The 17,489-nt window shown below is 45.6% G+C and overlaps 1 protein-coding gene across 1 annotated transcript; it reads left to right on the top strand.

The window, feature by feature from the left end:
- Window positions 1-9,902: 9,902 nt before the first annotated feature.
- Window positions 9,903-17,270, top strand: LOC132836167 (RDS/peripherin-like protein xRDS35). The gene is made up of 3 exons (XM_060855494.1): window positions 9,903-10,483; window positions 13,020-13,266; window positions 17,043-17,270. Exons 1-3 carry the CDS (start codon window positions 9,903-9,905, stop codon window positions 17,268-17,270), a joined length of 1,056 nt encoding a protein of 351 aa, XP_060711477.1.
- Window positions 17,271-17,489: the final 219 nt, after the last annotated feature.

Here is a 17,489-nt window from a genome sequence, read left to right as displayed (position 1 = left end):
ATATCACTATCACTCTCCTAGCTCCTATATCACTATCACTCTCCTAGCTCCTATATCACTATCACTCTCCTAGCCCCTATATCACTATCACTCTCCTAGCTCCTATATCACTATCACTCTCCTAGCTCCTATATCACTATCACTCTCCTAGCTCCTATATCACTATCACTCTCCTAGCCCCTATATCACTATCACTCTCGCAGCTCCTATATCACTATCACTCTCCTAGCTCCTATATCACTATCACTCTCCTAGCCCCTATATCACTATCACTCTCCTAGCTCCTATATCACTATCACTCTCCTAGCCCCTATATCACTATCACTCTCCTAGCCCCTATATCACTACCACTCTCCTAGCTCCTATATCACTATCACTCTCCTAGCTCCTATATCACTATCACTCTCCTAGCTCCTATATCACTATCACCCTCCTAGCCCCTATATCACTATCACTCTCCTAGCTCCTATATCACTATCACTCTCCTAGCTCCTATATCACTATCACTCTCCTAGCCCCTATATCACTATCACTCTCCTAGCTCCTATATCACTATCACTCTCCTAGCTCCTATATCACTATCACTCTCCTAGCCCCTATATCACTATCACTCTCCTAGCCCCTATATCACTATCACTCTCCTAGCCCCTATATCACTATCACTCTCCTAGCTCCTATATCACTATCACTCTCCTAGCTCCTATATCACTATCACTCTCCTAGCTCCTATATCACTATCACTCTCCGAGCTCCTATATCACTATCACTCTCCTAGCTCCTATATCACTATCACTCTCCTAGCTCCTATATCACTATCAATCTCCGAGCTCCTATATCACTATCACTCTCCGAGCTCCTATATCACTATCACTCTCCGAGCTCCTATATCACTATCACTCTCCGAGCTCCTATATCACTATCACTCTCCTAGCTCCTATATCACTATCACTCTCCGAGCTCCTATATCACTATCACTCTCCTAGCTCCTATATCACTATCACTCTCCGAGCTCCTATATCACTATCACTCTCCTAGCTCCTATATCACTATCACTCTCCGAGCTCCTATATCACTATCACTCTCCTAGCTCCTACATCACTATCACTCTCCGAGCTCCTATATCACTATCACTCTCCTAGCTCCTACATCACTATCACTCTCCTAGCCCCTATATCACTATCACTCTCCTAGCTCCTATATCACTATCACTCTCCTAGCTCCTATATCACTATCACTCTCCTAGCTCCTATATCACTATCACTCTCCTAGCTCCTATATCACTATCACTCTCCTAGCTCCTATATCACTATCACTCTCCGAGCCCCTATATCACTATCACTCTCCTAGCTCCTATATCACTATCACTCTCCTAGCTCCTATATCACTATCACTCTCCTAGCCCCTATATCACTATCACTCTCCTAGCTCCTATATCACTATCACTCTCCTAGCTCCTATATCACTATCACTCTCCGAGCCCCTATATCACTATCACTCTACTAGCTCCTATATCACTATCACTCTCCGAGCCCCTATATCACTATCACTCTCCTAGCTCCTATATCACTATCACTCTCCGAGCCCCTATATCACTATCACTCTCCTAGCTCCTATATCACTATCACTCTCCTAGCTCCTATATCACTATCACTCTCCTAGCTCCTATATCACTATCACTCTCCTAGCTCCTATATCACTATCACTCTCCTAGCTCCTATATCACTATCACTCTCCTAGCCCCTATATCACTATCACTCTCCTAGCCCCTATATCACTATCACTCTCCTAGCCCCTATATCACTATCACTCTCCTAGCCCCTATATCACTATCACTCTCCTAGCTCCTATATCACTATCACTCTCCGAGCCCCTATATCACTATCACTCTCCTAGCTCCTATATCACTATCACTCTCCTAGCTCCTATATCACTATCACTCTCCTAGCTCCTATATCACTATCACTCTCCTAGCTCCTATATCACTATCACTCTCCTAGCTCCTATATCACTATCACTCTCCTAGCTCCTATATCACTATCACTCTCCTAGCTCCTATATCACTATCACTCTCCTAGCTCCTATATCACTATCACTCTCCTAGCCCCTATATCACTATCACTCTCCTAGCCCCTATATCACTATCACTCTCCTAGCCCCTATATCACTATCACTCTCCTAGCCCCTATATCACTATCACTCTCCTAGCCCCTATATCACTATCACTCTCCTAGCTCCTATATCACTATCACTCTCCTAGCTCCTATATCACTATCACTCTCCTAGCTCCTATATCACTATCACTCTCCTAGCTCCTATATCACTATCACTCTCCTAGCTCCTATATCACTATCACTCTCCTAGCCCCTATATCACTATCACTCTCCTATTCTCCCCCATTCCTTCTGAGTCACAGACCTTCTTGGTTACTTCCTCAAAACACTCACTCATGTTTTGCTTCATCAATGACCTCCCCTCTACCATAAGGTCAGAGGTGGGGATGTTTGTTAATAGCACAATGTTCAGCATTATTCTCCATGGGCAGCACAGTGGCTCAATGGTTAACACTGCTGCCTCACAGCACCAGGAACCTGGGTTCGATTCCACCCTTGAGTGACTGTCTGTGCAGAGTTTGCACATTCTCCCCATGTGTGCATTGGATTTCCTCTGGTTTGATCTCACTGTCCAAAGATGTGCAGGTTAGGTGGATTAACCATGGGAAGTGTAGAATTACAGGAGTAGGTTAGACAAGTAGAGGGGTGGCTCTGGGTAGGATGTTCTTCAGAGGGTCAGTGTGGACTTGATGGGCTGAATGGCCTGCTTCCATACTGTAGAGATTCTATGATTCACAACTCTATAGATATTGAAACAGGTTGTGTCCACAATCAGCAAGACCTGAGTCAGGAGTAATGTGCTAGAAAAGCACAGCAGGTCAGGCAGCATCCAAAGAGCAGGAAAATCAACATTTCATCAGGAAGGCCTTATGCCCAAAACATCGATTTTCCTGCACCTCGGATGCTGCCTGACCTGCTGTGCTTTTCCAGCACCATATTCTCGACTCTGATCTCCAGCATCTGCAGTCCCCACTTTGTACCTCTTCAGCAAGACCTGGGCAATATCCAGGTTCAGGCTGACAACTGGCAACTAATATTTGCACCTGGTAATGACCCTCACCAATAAGAGACAATCTAACTACACACCTTGACATTTAATTGCATTTCTACCATTGAATCTCCTACTATTAACATCCTGGGGGTTACCATTGACCAGAAATTGAACTGGACTCACCATATGCATATAAACACTGTGGCTACAAGAGCAGGTCAGAGGCTGGGAATCCCGCAGCATGTAACTCACCTCCTGACTCCCTAAAGCCCTCCACCATCTATAAGGCACAAGACAGGAGTGTGATGGAATCCTCTCCACTTGCCTAGATTAGTGTAGCTCCAACAACACTCATGATGCTCAACACCATCCAGGACAAAGCAACCCATTTGATTGGCACCACACCCACATGCATCCACTCTCTCCATCCCTGATGCTCAGTCACAGCAGTGTGTACCATCTACTGGATTCAGTGCAAAATTTACCAAGGCTCCTTAGACAACACCTTCCAAAGCCACAGCCACTTCTATCTCGGAGGACAAGGGCAGCAGATACACTAGAACATCACCCTCCAAGTTGACTTCTAGCCACTCACCATCCTGGCTTGAAAATATATCACTGTTCCTTCAGTGTTGCTGGGTCAAAATCCTGGAATTCTCTCCCTAACATCATGAAGAGATGCACATGGAGTGCAGTGATTCAAGAAGGCAGCTCACCACCACCTTCTCAAGGGGCAACTAGGGACAGGGCAATAAATAGCTCAGTGAGGCAGCACATTCTGTGAATGAATGAAAAGACTTTTCCCTGTCAGAAACGCTACAGTAAAGCTCCCTCTACACTGTCCCTGTTAATCGAGGACAGGGACAGCATGGGGTTAAGTACAGAATCATAGCAATGTCTCACACTGGTTAGGCCAGTATTTGAGGGATGGGATTCTTTGGGGGGAGGGGGAGTGGTTTGAGGAGTTGAGACTTCAAGCCCATAAACTGGGACAATGAAGTAGTGACTGGGAATCTACTCACAGAATCAGAATCCCAACAGAATGGAAGCAGGCTATTCAGCCCATCAAGTCCACGCCAACCCTCCGAAGAGTATCCCATCCACATCTGACCTCCTATCTTATGTATGCATTTCCCTTGGCCAATCCACCTAACCTGCACATCTCTGGACTCTGGGACAAAACCCACAGACATGGGGAGAATGTGCAAACTACATACAGACAGTTGCCCAAGGTTGGAATTGAAACCAGCTAAGGGACATATTTTTAAGTTGGAAAGAGAACAATTTAAAAGGGACTTGAGGGCCAATGTTTTCCATACGCGGGGTCACGAGGAATTAAGGGCTACGGGGGGAATGTGGGTAAGTGGAGTTGAAATGCCCATCAGCCATGATTGAATGGCGGAGTGGACTCGATGGGCCGAATGGCCTTACTTCCACTCCTATGTCTTATGGGGTGGTTTGTGTGTGGAATGAACTGCCAAAGGAAATGGTAAAAGTAGGTACAACTACAAGATTTAAAAGACATTTGGGCAGGTACATGAATAGAAAAGGCTTGGAGGGGTATGGGCCAAATGCAGGCAAGTGGGGCTAGTTTAGTTTGGGAGCTTGATTGGCATGGATCAGTTGGTCCAAAGGGTCTGTTTCCACGCTGTAGGAACCCTGTGATTCTGTGATCCCTGATGCTCTGAGGCAGCAGTGCTAACCATGGTGCCACCCTCGGATTAGAACGAAAGATTATTGTTCAGATCCAGTTTGTCCAGTCTTGCTATAATTAACTCTGATTTCCTGCAGCAGTGAATAACGTCAGTCTGTGTTAAAACTGCTGACTGCCATTTTCTGAATTAGCGGACTGGATTGGCCACACTGACAAGCTGTACCAGTGAGATGACACCCTGAGACGTTTTCTAATTCCTATCTGAGGATGTGATGTACCACGGAGAATTGTGTGAGTCAGTCAGAAACAGCCCAGCCTTCAATCAGGACCACAAAGTCTATGTTCCATCAGCACAGCTTTGAAACGCAGAGAGAACAAAACACAACTGCAGTCAAAAGCCAAGGCCTGGTCATCAGGGGCTACTACAAAAAACTAATTGTTGGCCTCAAACACTTCAGGGAGCGACTGCAATTGACTGTCTGACTCTCCCCACAGAAATAAAGATGGTGCATTTGATTCCCAAACTAAACCATCCATCTCTTCATATTGCTTTTCTCTCCTGAAGAAGCACTGATATGAAAAAGCACAGAGTTGTAGAGCAAAATATAGAGAGGTGCCATACTACAAGTGCTGAGGGAGTACCCACTGTCAGAGGATCTGTGTACAGAGAGCACTGTTGGAGGGAGCGGAACACTATTAGAGGGACAGTGAGGAGGGAGTGCTGCACTTTTGGAGGGTCAATGCTGAGGGAGTGTGGCACTGCTGGAGAATCAGTGCAGAGGGGACAGGCTCTGTTGGAGGGAGCACAGCACTGTCAGATAGTCAGTGTTGTGGGAGCAGGCATTGTCAGAGGGTCAGTGTTGTGGGAACAGGCACTGTCAGAGGGTCAGTGATGAGGGGGTACTGCACTGTCAGAGGGTCAGTGGTGAGGCTGCATGCTGGTGGTTGTGCCAACCTTCAGATTTGGGTCATTCTGAGATTGTTGTCCATTGGAGATGGCAGTCTGTACATTGGCTGCTGCATCTTCAGTGACCCCTGAATGACCCCTGTACATTGGCTGCTGCATCTTCTATCAGTAACTGCCTTTGTTTTAAAGCACTTTGAACTATTCTGAGGTGTGACTGCTTACACTCCCACCTTGTTGGCGGGTTGTCATTCATGATTGGAAAGGCGCTGAGAGAGTCTTGCTGCTGCCATAAATCATGCGAGACTCCCAAAATATTTCAAAGGAAGTAGGTACTCAGTCTTTCTGAAACAGTCTCAGCTTGGCTCTTCTTTGTCGTTCTCACTCAGCTCAGCTCAGCTTAGACAAATAGACAAATAATTCTCGGCATAGTGCAGCACTGACACCTACAGTTTGTGCAGGTACGGCAGGTACCAAATGTCAGAAAGAAACCAGGAATTCATTTAAAATATTTGTTTGCCTTTGGGTGAGAAAGACTTGCTTATCACTTGAGCCATTCACAATCCCAGGACAAATTGTAGGCTTTGATAGCCAACTAAGTCATTATTGTTAAAATGAGGCCACTGTTGTGATTTAGAAAACATGAAAGTTAATTGGCAGCACAACAAGATCCTGCCCACAGCCATGTGCTTATGACACAACAATTTCTCAGCAAATGTGGGGAGGGATTGAAATTGGGTAAAACTTACTCCTGCCTTTTCCCAAACAGAGAACATTTTTTGACCGACAGAAGGTCCACAACCTCGATATTTATTCCCTCGCTGTGTGTGAGATCTCGCTGTACATAGCCTTTCTACCCTGTTTCCCACATTACAACAGTGACAACACTTCAGTGAAAATCTTCCTGTTTTGATTTGTTCATTGGACATGGGCATCGCTGGCTGAGTCAGCAGTCCATTGCCTGACCCTAGTTTCCCTAGAGAGGGTGGTGCTGAGCTGCCTTCTTGAACCTGGGAGTTCCAGGATTTTGATCCAGCATTGGTGAAGGAACAATGATGTATTTCTGAGTCAGGTGTTCCCAATGTATCTGGTGCCTTTGACCTTCTGGGTGGTAGCTGTAATATCTTAGGAAACCCTGTAATATCTTAGGTAACACAATTTATTGTTGAACAGAGCCACTACACAAGACGTGGACAGGCTAGTCCCAGCTCAGGACACACCGTTCTACACCCATCCTTGACTCTGCTTTATAGACATTTTCCTAACCAACCTGTTCAGAGATGTCATTATACCTTGAGACTAGGCCTCTTGGATCAGAGGTAAGAACACTACCACTGGACCGTTACAGCCCTCCAGGGTCTGCTTCAATCTTTTCTCTCTTATACCCAGTCACACAACTGAGCAACTTCACCACCACCAAAATCACTGGGACTTTGTTTTTAATTACTTCAACTACCAACAGTAATCACCCATGGCGCCAATCAAATATTTACAAGCAAAGGCCTTTATGGCCAATGGAAACCATTAAAAATGAAGGGAAGGGTAGCGTGAGAGGGCAGGGGCTAAATCAAACTGGAATTGGAGGGACAAATAAAGCACTACATCCCCCATGGTGCCCACCTCTCTAAAGGCATCAAGAGAGAAGGATGGATTTGAACCTGGATCCCTTGAGTCTTCTGTGTGTCTCTGGAATATTACTGCAGCAACAATATCACTGCACTATCAACTCCCCAGTAAAAGCAGCTAAAGGGCAGAGTTTCAGCAGATAGGCCATGCCTGTTAGGAAGGGAGCTCATACTCAACTAGCTCCCTGAGGAGCTCCATCGGCCTCATAGGAGTTGTCACACTAGTAGTTGTAGGCATGGAAAGTGATCTCTAAGAAACCATTGTGAATTTCTGCAGTGTACTTTGTAAATGGTACACACTGCTGCAACTGAGTGTTGATGGTGGCTGGAGTAGATGTGGTGCCAATCAAGTAGGCTGCATTATCCAGGATATCAAGCTTCCTGAATGTTGTGGAGCTGCACTCCGCCAGGGAAGAGGGGAGTATTCCTTCACACTCCTGACTTGTATCTTGGAGATGGATAGGTTCTGGGGATTCAGGAGATGAGTTACTCACTCTAGGATTCCCAACCTCTGACCCACTCTTGTAGTCATTGAATTTATATAACTAGTTCAGTTCAATTTCTTGTCAATAGTAACCCTCAGGATGTTTATAGTGGGGCATTCAGTGATGGTATTGCCAAAGAATTTGAAAGGGTAATGAATAGATTGCCTGGCATTTGTGTGACATGAATGTTACTTGCTACTTATCATCCCAAGCCTCGATATTGCTCAAGTTCTGTAACATTCCCCACTCTGACCTTATTATGCATAGAAGGTCATTGATGAAGCAGCTAAAATGGTTGGGCCTAGGACACTACCTTAAGGAACTCCTGCAGATCTGCCTTGGAGCTGACCACAAACATCTTCCGATGTCCCAGGTATGACTCCAACCAGAGGAGAGTTTTATTCCTGACTCCCATTGACTCCAGGTTTCCTGGAGCTGCCTAATATGCTGAGTGGCTGTGGCGGAGCCCAAACTAGGTGTCACTGAGCAGGTATTGCTGAGCAGGTGCTGTTTGATAACACTGTTGATGACACCTTCAATCACTCTGCTGATGGTCGAGAGTAGACTGATGCGTTAATAATTGGTGGGTTGAATTTGTCCTGCTTTTTATGTACAGGACATATCTGGGTAATTTTCTACATTGTCGGATAGATGACAGTGTTGTAGCTGTACTGGAACAGCTTAGCGAGGTGAGCAGCAAGTTTGAGAACACAAATCTCAGTACTGTTGCCATTATGTTGTCAGGGCCCATAGCCTTTGCAGTGTCCACTGCCTCCAACTGTTTCTTGATATCATATGGAATGAACTGAATTGGCAGAAGACTGCAGGAGGAGGCCGAGATGGATCACCCACTTGACATTACCACTTAAAGATTAGTGGAAAAGCTTCAGCCTTATCTTTTGCACTGATATGCTGGGCTGTTCCTTCATTGAGGGTAGAGATATTTGTAGAGTCTCCCTCTCCATCTCTGCCACCATTTATGACTGCGTGTAGCAGGACTGGGTGTGTTTTGGAGAGCCTGAGCTCATGCAAGGTGCAACCGTTACATTTATTTAATTGTTTTATTCATCGCTGTCTGGATGTAGGCCCTGCTGAAAATGGTGATATTCGTTGGTTGTCTTTAATCAGTTGTTTTCGTTTCACCAATTATCACTGTCTTGGCTGCTGGGGAGAACATGAAGATCACCTCTATTGATCTAGTACTGGGGTCAATCAAACATCTCTCCAATTCAGCCCTGAACACACAGCCTCCATTGATTGGGGTGGAGGGGTGGGGGCGAGAATAGAGACAGAATTCCACTACCTTCTCATTACCATCTGTGAAGAAATTCCTCCTCATCTCCCTTAAATGGGAGACTGTGCACCCGAGTGCCAGAATCCCCCAACAAGGAGTCATTCACTCAGTATCCATCCTGTTTAATCCTCTCAGGATCTTAAACAAAAAAAAACCCAGCTGCGGATGCTGGAAATCTGAAATGTTTCAGGGCTACTGACCCTTCTTCAGAATGGCATTAACTCTGCTTTCTCTCCTCAGACACTGCCAGACCTGCTGAGTTTCTTCAAGGATTTGTTTTCTCTCAGGATCTTATATGTTTCAATAAAATCACCTTTCATTCTTTGAAACTTTGATCAGGAGTGGCTCAATGTGCTAACCTTTCTTCACAAGATTGCTAGACTCATCCGACAGCCACTACCTATCCATAATGTGAAACACAATAGTTTCCCATCGTAAGCTGAGACAAGGACAGAGATGAGTGGATTATAACGGCACATTACAAAGCTATAACTGAGGTATTAAAGACTGTAAGTACTGATAAAGCTCACAGGTGACATTGAAACTGAATTTGCTGATTTGGACAAATATCTCTCTGTTCTTATTGGTAGGACACTGGTTCCAAATCAGAGCTTACCACCTGGTGTTTGGAAAATTAGGTCAAAGCTTTTCTCTTGATTTGTCCTCAGTGAACTGCAGTGAACTGTGCAGCTCCACAATGGATGAACAGTTAGGACTGCTGCACTCAAGCCCATCTGATTGGACTGTGGTGTGAATCCCCCTGGCCCCAGTCGCTCTTCCCTCCCTGGAGATTGAAAGAGAGAGGGTGGTAGAGATTGTTTGAAAAGCCAGCACAGACATGGTTCTACTCAAAGTGAAATTCACCTTTCAAAAACGTGTCCACTTGGCGCAAACCCTATGGATGCTCTGCTGGCTCTCAGTCCTTACTGGAATCCTGACTTTCGCTTTGGGAATTTACCTCAAATGTGAGCTGAAGAGACGGAGTGAGGTGATGGACAACACTGATATTCACCTTGTCCCCAATACCTTGATCGTGGTGGGTCTCCTGTCTATGCTCCTCAACTTCATCGGGGTGAAAATCAGCAGTGATTCACTGGACCTGGCCAAGTTCCCCCGGTGGAAGGGTTATGTGGAGCCGTACCTCGTCTTTTCATTCCTCTTCACCTTCCTCATGCTGTTTGCTTCACTCCTGAGCTACTTCATGAGAGGGAACCTGGATGCCTCGCTGAAGATTGGCCTGAGAAACGGAATCCGTTTCTACAAGGACACAGACACCCCAGGGAGGTGCTATCAGAAGAGGACCATAGACCACATCCAGATGGAATTCCAATGCTGTGGCAACAACAATTACAAGGACTGGTTTGATGTGCAGTGGATCAGTAACCGATATCTAGACTTCAACAACAAGGAAGTCAGGGAGTAAGTTCTGACAAAATATCACCAGTCTGACATGTTAACTCTATCTCTCTCCTTACATATGCTGCTGACAGGCTCTTGGGTTTTGCTGGTTTTATGTCAGTATTTCTTTCTGCTTTGTCTCTTTGAAAGGTATTAATCTTTTCTGTGCTCCCCTCCCCCCCCCCCACCCCATCATCTCTCTGCTTGGTCTGCCCTCAGTGGGGTGACCCGACTGAGGCAACTCGCAGTCAGTCGAGAGAGAGAGAGATTCACCCTGAGTAAGGGGCAGAACTTTCAGATCAGAGCTGGGGTGATGTCAGGAAACACTTCTTCACACAAATGGGAGGGCAAATGTAACATTCCACCCCTTCCCCTCCCACTGCCCAAAAAAGGCCAGCAGGGGGGAGGTCAATGTGAGGGGCAAGGGTGAATTGAAACTGTGAGAGCTCATGTCGGTAGATTTTTGTGACATTGAATTGATAGCTCAGACAGGCCATTGGAGCCAAGGCACCCTGCCCTGGTGTCTGCTCTCCACTCACCCTGCTTCCTGCCATCAGAATCTGACAGTCCTTTCTCCATTGCGTGCTTCAATAACTCCCATACTTTATCCCCAGCTAAGATAATTAAGTGATGACAGCACAAGGGGAGATGAGTTTAAGATGCAGATCAGTCGTGATCTGAAGAATGGTAGAGCAGGACTTGGGGCTGAATTGCCTCCTGCTGTCTCAATGTTGAGTGTGAATTGAATTCCTGGAACTGAAAGTTCAGGTGAATCTGGGGTAAGAGTTGGGCCCTTCAGCTCACTCTGCCATTCCAAAAGATCCTGGCTGATCCAATTGTGGCCTCACTCCCACAAATCTCACCGATCTCCCCAGTACTCTGGTTAGTCAAAAGCCTCTCTACCTTTACACTGTACACTGAGGCCACTTTTGGAATACTGTGTTCAATTCGGGTTTCCCTGCTATATGAAAGATGTTGTGAAACTTGAAAGGATTTGGAAAAGATTTACAAGCATGTTGCTAGGGTTGGAGGATTTGAGCTACAGGGAGAGGCTGAACAGGCTGGGGCTGTTTTCCCTGGAGCGTCGGAGGCTGAGGGGTGACCTTATAGAGGTTTATAAAATCATAAGGAGCATCGGTAGGGTGAACAGCCAAGATCTTTTCCCCAGGATAGAGGAGTCCAAACTCGAGGGCATAGGTTTAGGGTGAGAGGGGAAAGATTTAAAAGGGACCTACAGGATAACTTTTTCATGCAGAGGGTGGTGCGTGTATGGAATGAACTGCCAGAGGAAGTGGTGGAGGCTGGTACAATTACAACATTTAAATGGCATCTGGATGGGTATATGAATAGGAGGGGTTTAGAGGCAAATGGGACTAGATTAATTTAGGATATCTGAACAGTATGAATGTGTTGGATCAAAGGGTCTGTTTCTGTGCTGTACATCTCTATGACTCTATGAGTCAACTACTGTTCTCTGGGGAAGAGAGTCCTGCAGCCCTCAGAGGGAATCAGACTCCTCCTCAGCTTTAATAATGAACATGTATCGATTATTGGTCAGACCACACAGAGATGGTTCCCATTAAAACAGCTGGTGAAGGCACTGGAGAGGGAGCACAGAGGGGTTACCAGAAATTTACACACTTATACATCAGGAAAGGATTGGCAGTCTGGGTGGCCTCTCTCATGGAAATATTGGAGGTAATTCAAAAGACATTCACTTGGCAGATTTCTGGGATGAAAGGGTTGATTTATCAAGAATGGCTAAACAGGTGAGGCCTTTATTCATTAGAGTTGAGAAGAATGAGGGGTGATCTTTTGGAACATATAAGATTCTGAAAAGACCTGACAGCGGGGATGTTGAGATGTTTTCACTAGTGGGGGCATCTCAAACTAGGAGCTAGAGTTAAGGAGACACTCACTTAAAACAGACGTATGAATGTTTGGAATTCTCCAGCCCAGACTGTAGTGGAAGCTACACCACTGAAAGTATTCAAAGAGGAGGTAGATGCATTTTTGCAATATCAGGGAGTTGTGGGTCAGGAGGAGTGGACACAGAAGAGGACTTGAGTCTAGGGATAGGACTGATGGGTCAAATAGCCAACTCTTGATCCCATTTCTTAGGATCTGAAGCTGGGCAGTGACCTAAATGAGGTCACTAACTTGATGAAAGGTTCTGACAGACTGAATACAGACCCAGTGCTTCCTCTGTCATGGAAAAGCAGATCTAAGGGACAATAAGGGACCTGAGCAGGAATGAAGGAGAAATGTTCCCCCTCCTCCCCCAGTGAGAGGGGAGAATGTGGACACACTCTCATAGGGAGGGCTCAACGGGAACCATGTCAATCCAATGACGAGAAAGCTGAACAAATACGTGAGGCAGAAGGGAGGAGAGGTTTACCACAGTAAGTTTATGCAATTAAAGATGGGAGGACACACTCTCCAGCAAGGGCTGGGTGGGCTGAATGGTCTGCTACTGGGTGGGGTTTAACCTGTATAAGTCTGAATAATGAGTAGGCTCTCCCTCCATGTGATCTAACGTGTTTGGATATGGTTTCAGTCGCATTAAGAGCAATGTGGATGGCAGGTACCTGATCGATGGTGTCCCCTTCAGTTGCTGTAACCCAAACTCTCCTCGACCCTGTATTCAGCGTCAGATCACCAACAATTCTGCACATTTCAACTACGAGTTTCAGACGGAGGAGCTGAACTTGTGGATGACAGGATGTCGAGAGGCTTTGCTCAGCTATTATACAGGGATGATGGCAACCATTGGGACCAGTGTGCTGCTCTGTTATGTCACACAGGTAAGAGCTTCCCTCCCCTGCAGAGCCAGGCCATGTCCTCATGCACTCTCCCTCAGAGTTGCCCTTTCTCCTGGGGTAGTTAAAAGCAGCACTGTCACCAGACAAGGAAAGGAAATGGAGAATCAGCCTCCATTGAATGGTGGAACAGTCTTGATGGGCTGAATGGCCGACTTCTGACCACATGTCTTACTCCCAGGAGAAGGCTGGTGCTGTGGAGATCTATCCCCAAGATGCTTACTATCTTGTTGTCCACCTCTGGCAGCCTGACCTCTCCCCCATCATGCTCTGTCACTGGGAGTATTTAGTCATGAGTGAATATAATTGTCCAGAGCCAGCTGGGTTTAAGGTCATTATTCTGTGACTGAGTCTGTAGAGGGGACACTCGATAATATGAAGAGATGTCTGTGTCTCACCACGTATATTAGGGATTTGTACTGAAGCCCTAGTGATACAGACAAACGGAAAAAGAAATAGCTGGAAACCCTCAGCAGGTCTGGTGGCATCTGTGGAGACAGCAACAGAGTTAACATCTTGGGCCCAGTGTCCCTTGTTCAGAACCGATGCAAGTGATAATGACTGAGGTTGGCTGCATAGGGGTGCTGGCTGGTCCTCAACCAGCCTAGAACGCATTCCTCTCATTGTGGTCATTCTAAGCCAACCTACTGACATATGGGGCTTTGTCACAAAGAGTATGTGTCTCCCATGGCTGGATTCAGTGGATATCCTTTTGCTGGATCTTGTTTCAGGTGGAACCACAGCATCGGAAACGGGAACGCCTTCCAAATTTTACAATGTAATGTCAAAGCCTTCTGACTCTCAAGACAAACCTCATTGTCTTGTCTTACTCCCAAGGAAAGTGAGTTGGGGTAACAGCTGTGTGTGTGTTGGGGAATGGGGAGAGGTGCAGGGGTCAGGAAGGATTATAAAAGCAGACTGCTCCTTAAACAGAGAACGAATAATACGATGCAGAGGGATTTTGGTGTCCTAGTGTTTCTGACACAAAGCCTTAGTGTGCAGGTGCAACAAGTTCTTTAGAAAGAAGGGCAGGGTTCTGAACCTGAAACGTTATCTCTGATTTCTCTTCACAGATACTGCCAGACTTGCTGAGCCTTTCCAACAATTACTGTTTTTGTATTTTAGAAGACAAATTGTTTTGCAAGGGGAATTGAACGTATAAGTAAGGATGCAATGCTTAGTTATACAAGGCAGTAGTGAGACTACATCGTGAATACTGTGTGCAGTTTTGGTCCCCTTATTTAAGGCAAGATGTGAATAGAAAGGAGGTGGATTACTGGATTGATACCTGAAATGAGTGGGTTATCGAATGAGGAAAGATTGGACAGACTGGGCTTGTTTCACCGGATCTACAAACGTGAGGATGACAACTTGCAAATATAAGATCTTGTTTGGCAGGTAATTCTGGGTGATCAAGTGTTTCTGGAATTCTTGCTGTTTAAGATGATAGAGTGAGGTTGGAGTCAGGTGAAGGTCAGGGACATGTCTCCCCAATCAGTCCCTCAGTTACAGATTTTCTTTCCATCATCCCCAGGGCATGACTGTTACTGGTAAGGCAGCATTTAGTGCCCACCCACCGAGGTGCCTTTGCCCCAGTGTCAGAGAGCGGTTATGAATTAAGCATGGGATCTAGTGAGCCACATTAGCTTCCTAAAGGGACATAAAATGGTTGGGTCATTCTGACAATTCCAATAGCTCCATGGGGTCAGTTTATTCACCGCACTTTCAAAGATTGAATCCCACTTTTCGAAGTGAGCTGTTGAGATGTGAATTCTTGCTCCTTAATGACTATTACCGTTAACATCACTATTTCTACTTCCAAACTCACAAATGAGATTGCTTTGAGACCTAGGTTCCTTTTTGTAGTCTGTGTTTTAACCAAGCTTCAATTCCCTGTCGCCAAGCTCAGTGCTGATATTCTCAATACAGTATACTGCTGTCTCTGGCAGATGTTTATTGCTGCCCTGGGAGTGGGGAGAGTAATTCTAGATTCCCACTATCCTGAAGCACTAGGCAGTGCCCCCTGAACATACCACTAGAGCAATTATTTCTTTCTATTTACCCAGTCAAGTCTTTCAATCAATATCTCAGTGCACGTTCTGATTACCTTCCATAGCTGTCCACTCATTCTGCCTGGTTTATGTCAAGCCCTTATACACCTCTTTGGAATTTTTTCCTTATTTTATGTCTTATTCTCTTAACCAAAATATATCAACTCTACCTCAAATATCATCTGCCACCTGTCCATTCACACCAACCAGTCTGTGTTTAGAGGATTCAGTGGGATATGGGCCAAATGCTGGCAAATAGACTAGGTCCGTTTGGAGACCTGGTCAGCACGGACGAGCTAGACCAAAGGGTGTTTCCGTGCTGTATGACTCTATAACTTCAGTCAAGTCACCTCTCAATCTTCTAAATGCCAGAGGAAACATGCCCACTCTGTCCAACCTTTCCTCACAAGACAACAGGGAGATCTGTTCCTGTTAATGTAATATCCAGGTTTGGGATGACAAATAACAAATAATGTTCAGGCCACACAGTCCTTAGCATTGACCATCTTCAACAAATGAGAATCTCACCATCATCCTTCAAAATTCATTGGCATCGTCATCACTGAAGTGTGTGTGTGTGTGTGTGTGTGTGTGTGTGTGTGTGTGTGTGTGCTCGCGCAAGGCCAGCATGTCATGGAATACTGCCTACTTGCCTGGATGGGTGTAGCTCAAACAATACTCAAGAAGCTTGACACCATCCAGGACAAAGTAACGCATTAGATTGGCATCATATTCACAAGCATCCACTCCCTCCAACACCAGTGCTCGGTAGCAGCAGTGTATAACATTACATGATTCATTGTAGACATTCTCCAATCTCCCTTCCATCCAAATACATGCCCACTTTCATTAAGAAGAAGGGCAGCAGATACATGGGAACACTACCTCCTGCAAGTTCCCTTCCATCCTGACTTGGAAATATATCACCATTCCTTCACTGTCACTGGGTTAAAATCTTGGAATTCTCTCCCAAAGAACACTCTGGGTGTCCCTACAGCACATGGACTGCAGGGATTAAGAAGATAGTTCAGCACCAGCTTCCCCAGGACAACTACAGACAGGCAATAAATGCTGCACCAGCCAGCAGTGCCCTCATTCCAGGAATGCATTTTTAAAAGTGCTCATTCCAGGAACCAATCCAGGAAACCTTCTCTGAACTACCTCCAACGCATTTACATCATTCTTCACATAAGGAGACCAAAACTGCACACAGTATTGGAGAGGTGGTCTCACTAATACCCTGTATAACTGAAAAAGAACATCCTTACTTTTATGTCTAATTTCTCTCGTAATGCAAGATAGCATCCCATTTACCTCCTAATTACTTACTGAAATGGGATTCCACACTCTGAATTATGGAAATGGGAATAGAAATCAAGCCACTTATCATAGGATACAGATAGATTCATTGTGCTACTTTAACTTACGGTCATCTGTAAACAAGCCAGTGGAAGTCTCCATTTCTGCATCTGAGTCACTGGGAAATTCAGTAAGATGTTCCTGATCTTCAGAGATCATATCTGACCAGACAGCAAACAAACGATTCTGTTTAATCCATACCATACCCCAACCAATTACTGCTGTGTGACTCCTGATTACCTTAAAGTAAAACCTAGATCCCAGCTTCTCAAATGACATTGCTGATTTTCCCGCTGTTCTGTGGCTGTCTGATTTTTGGAACCTTGTTTATTTTGTGTGCCTTCTGTATAGCTCGGTGTGTTAATTGGACTGCGTTACCTCAGCATCGCGACAGAAGCTGTTGTGGCCCAAGAGAATCCTGAGTGTGACTCCGAGGGCTATTTGCTGGAGAAAGGGCCATTGGAGACACTGTACATGACTGCCAAAGCACTCAAGGCCAAGTTCAACTTCAACGAAGTGCAGACAGAGCCAGCACCAACTGAGACGGCAGCGACAGAGGGCAACAAAACCGAAAAATAGACATTTCCTAACCCGGAAAGGTACACGCTGGGTAATGGCAGTATTGGCCATAGCTGACCTTTCACATTGAATGTCCTTGTTTGAATCGCATGCAGTACTGCACTTGTCCTCAGCATTGCCCTGCTTACTGTTTGGGAGGGGAGAGGGGTTGCACTGAGTGACCTTTAATCCGAGCGACTCTCTCCCCAGTCTCAATCCCACTGCCTCAGGCCAATATAT

Source organism: Hemiscyllium ocellatum, chromosome 46 (genome assembly GCF_020745735.1).
Source record: "Hemiscyllium ocellatum isolate sHemOce1 chromosome 46, sHemOce1.pat.X.cur, whole genome shotgun sequence".
NCBI lineage: Eukaryota > Metazoa > Chordata > Chondrichthyes > Orectolobiformes > Hemiscylliidae > Hemiscyllium > Hemiscyllium ocellatum.
Note: the sequence above shows the minus strand (reverse complement) of the source record. Positions and strands in the feature narration are given on the sequence as shown.

Bases quoted from the DNA above. Each gene is read 5' to 3' on its own strand.
- LOC132836167 (XM_060855494.1), top strand. From the start codon at position 9,903: ATGGTTCTACTCAAAGTGAAATTCACCTTTCAAAAACGTGTCCACTTG. The intron at 10,484-13,019 runs GTAAGTTCTGAC...ATATGGTTTCAG, and splicing joins AACAACAAGGAAGTCAGGGA to TCGCATTAAGAGCAATGTGG. The intron at 13,267-17,042 runs GTAAGAGCTTCC...CCTTCTGTATAG, and splicing joins TGCTCTGTTATGTCACACAG to CTCGGTGTGTTAATTGGACT.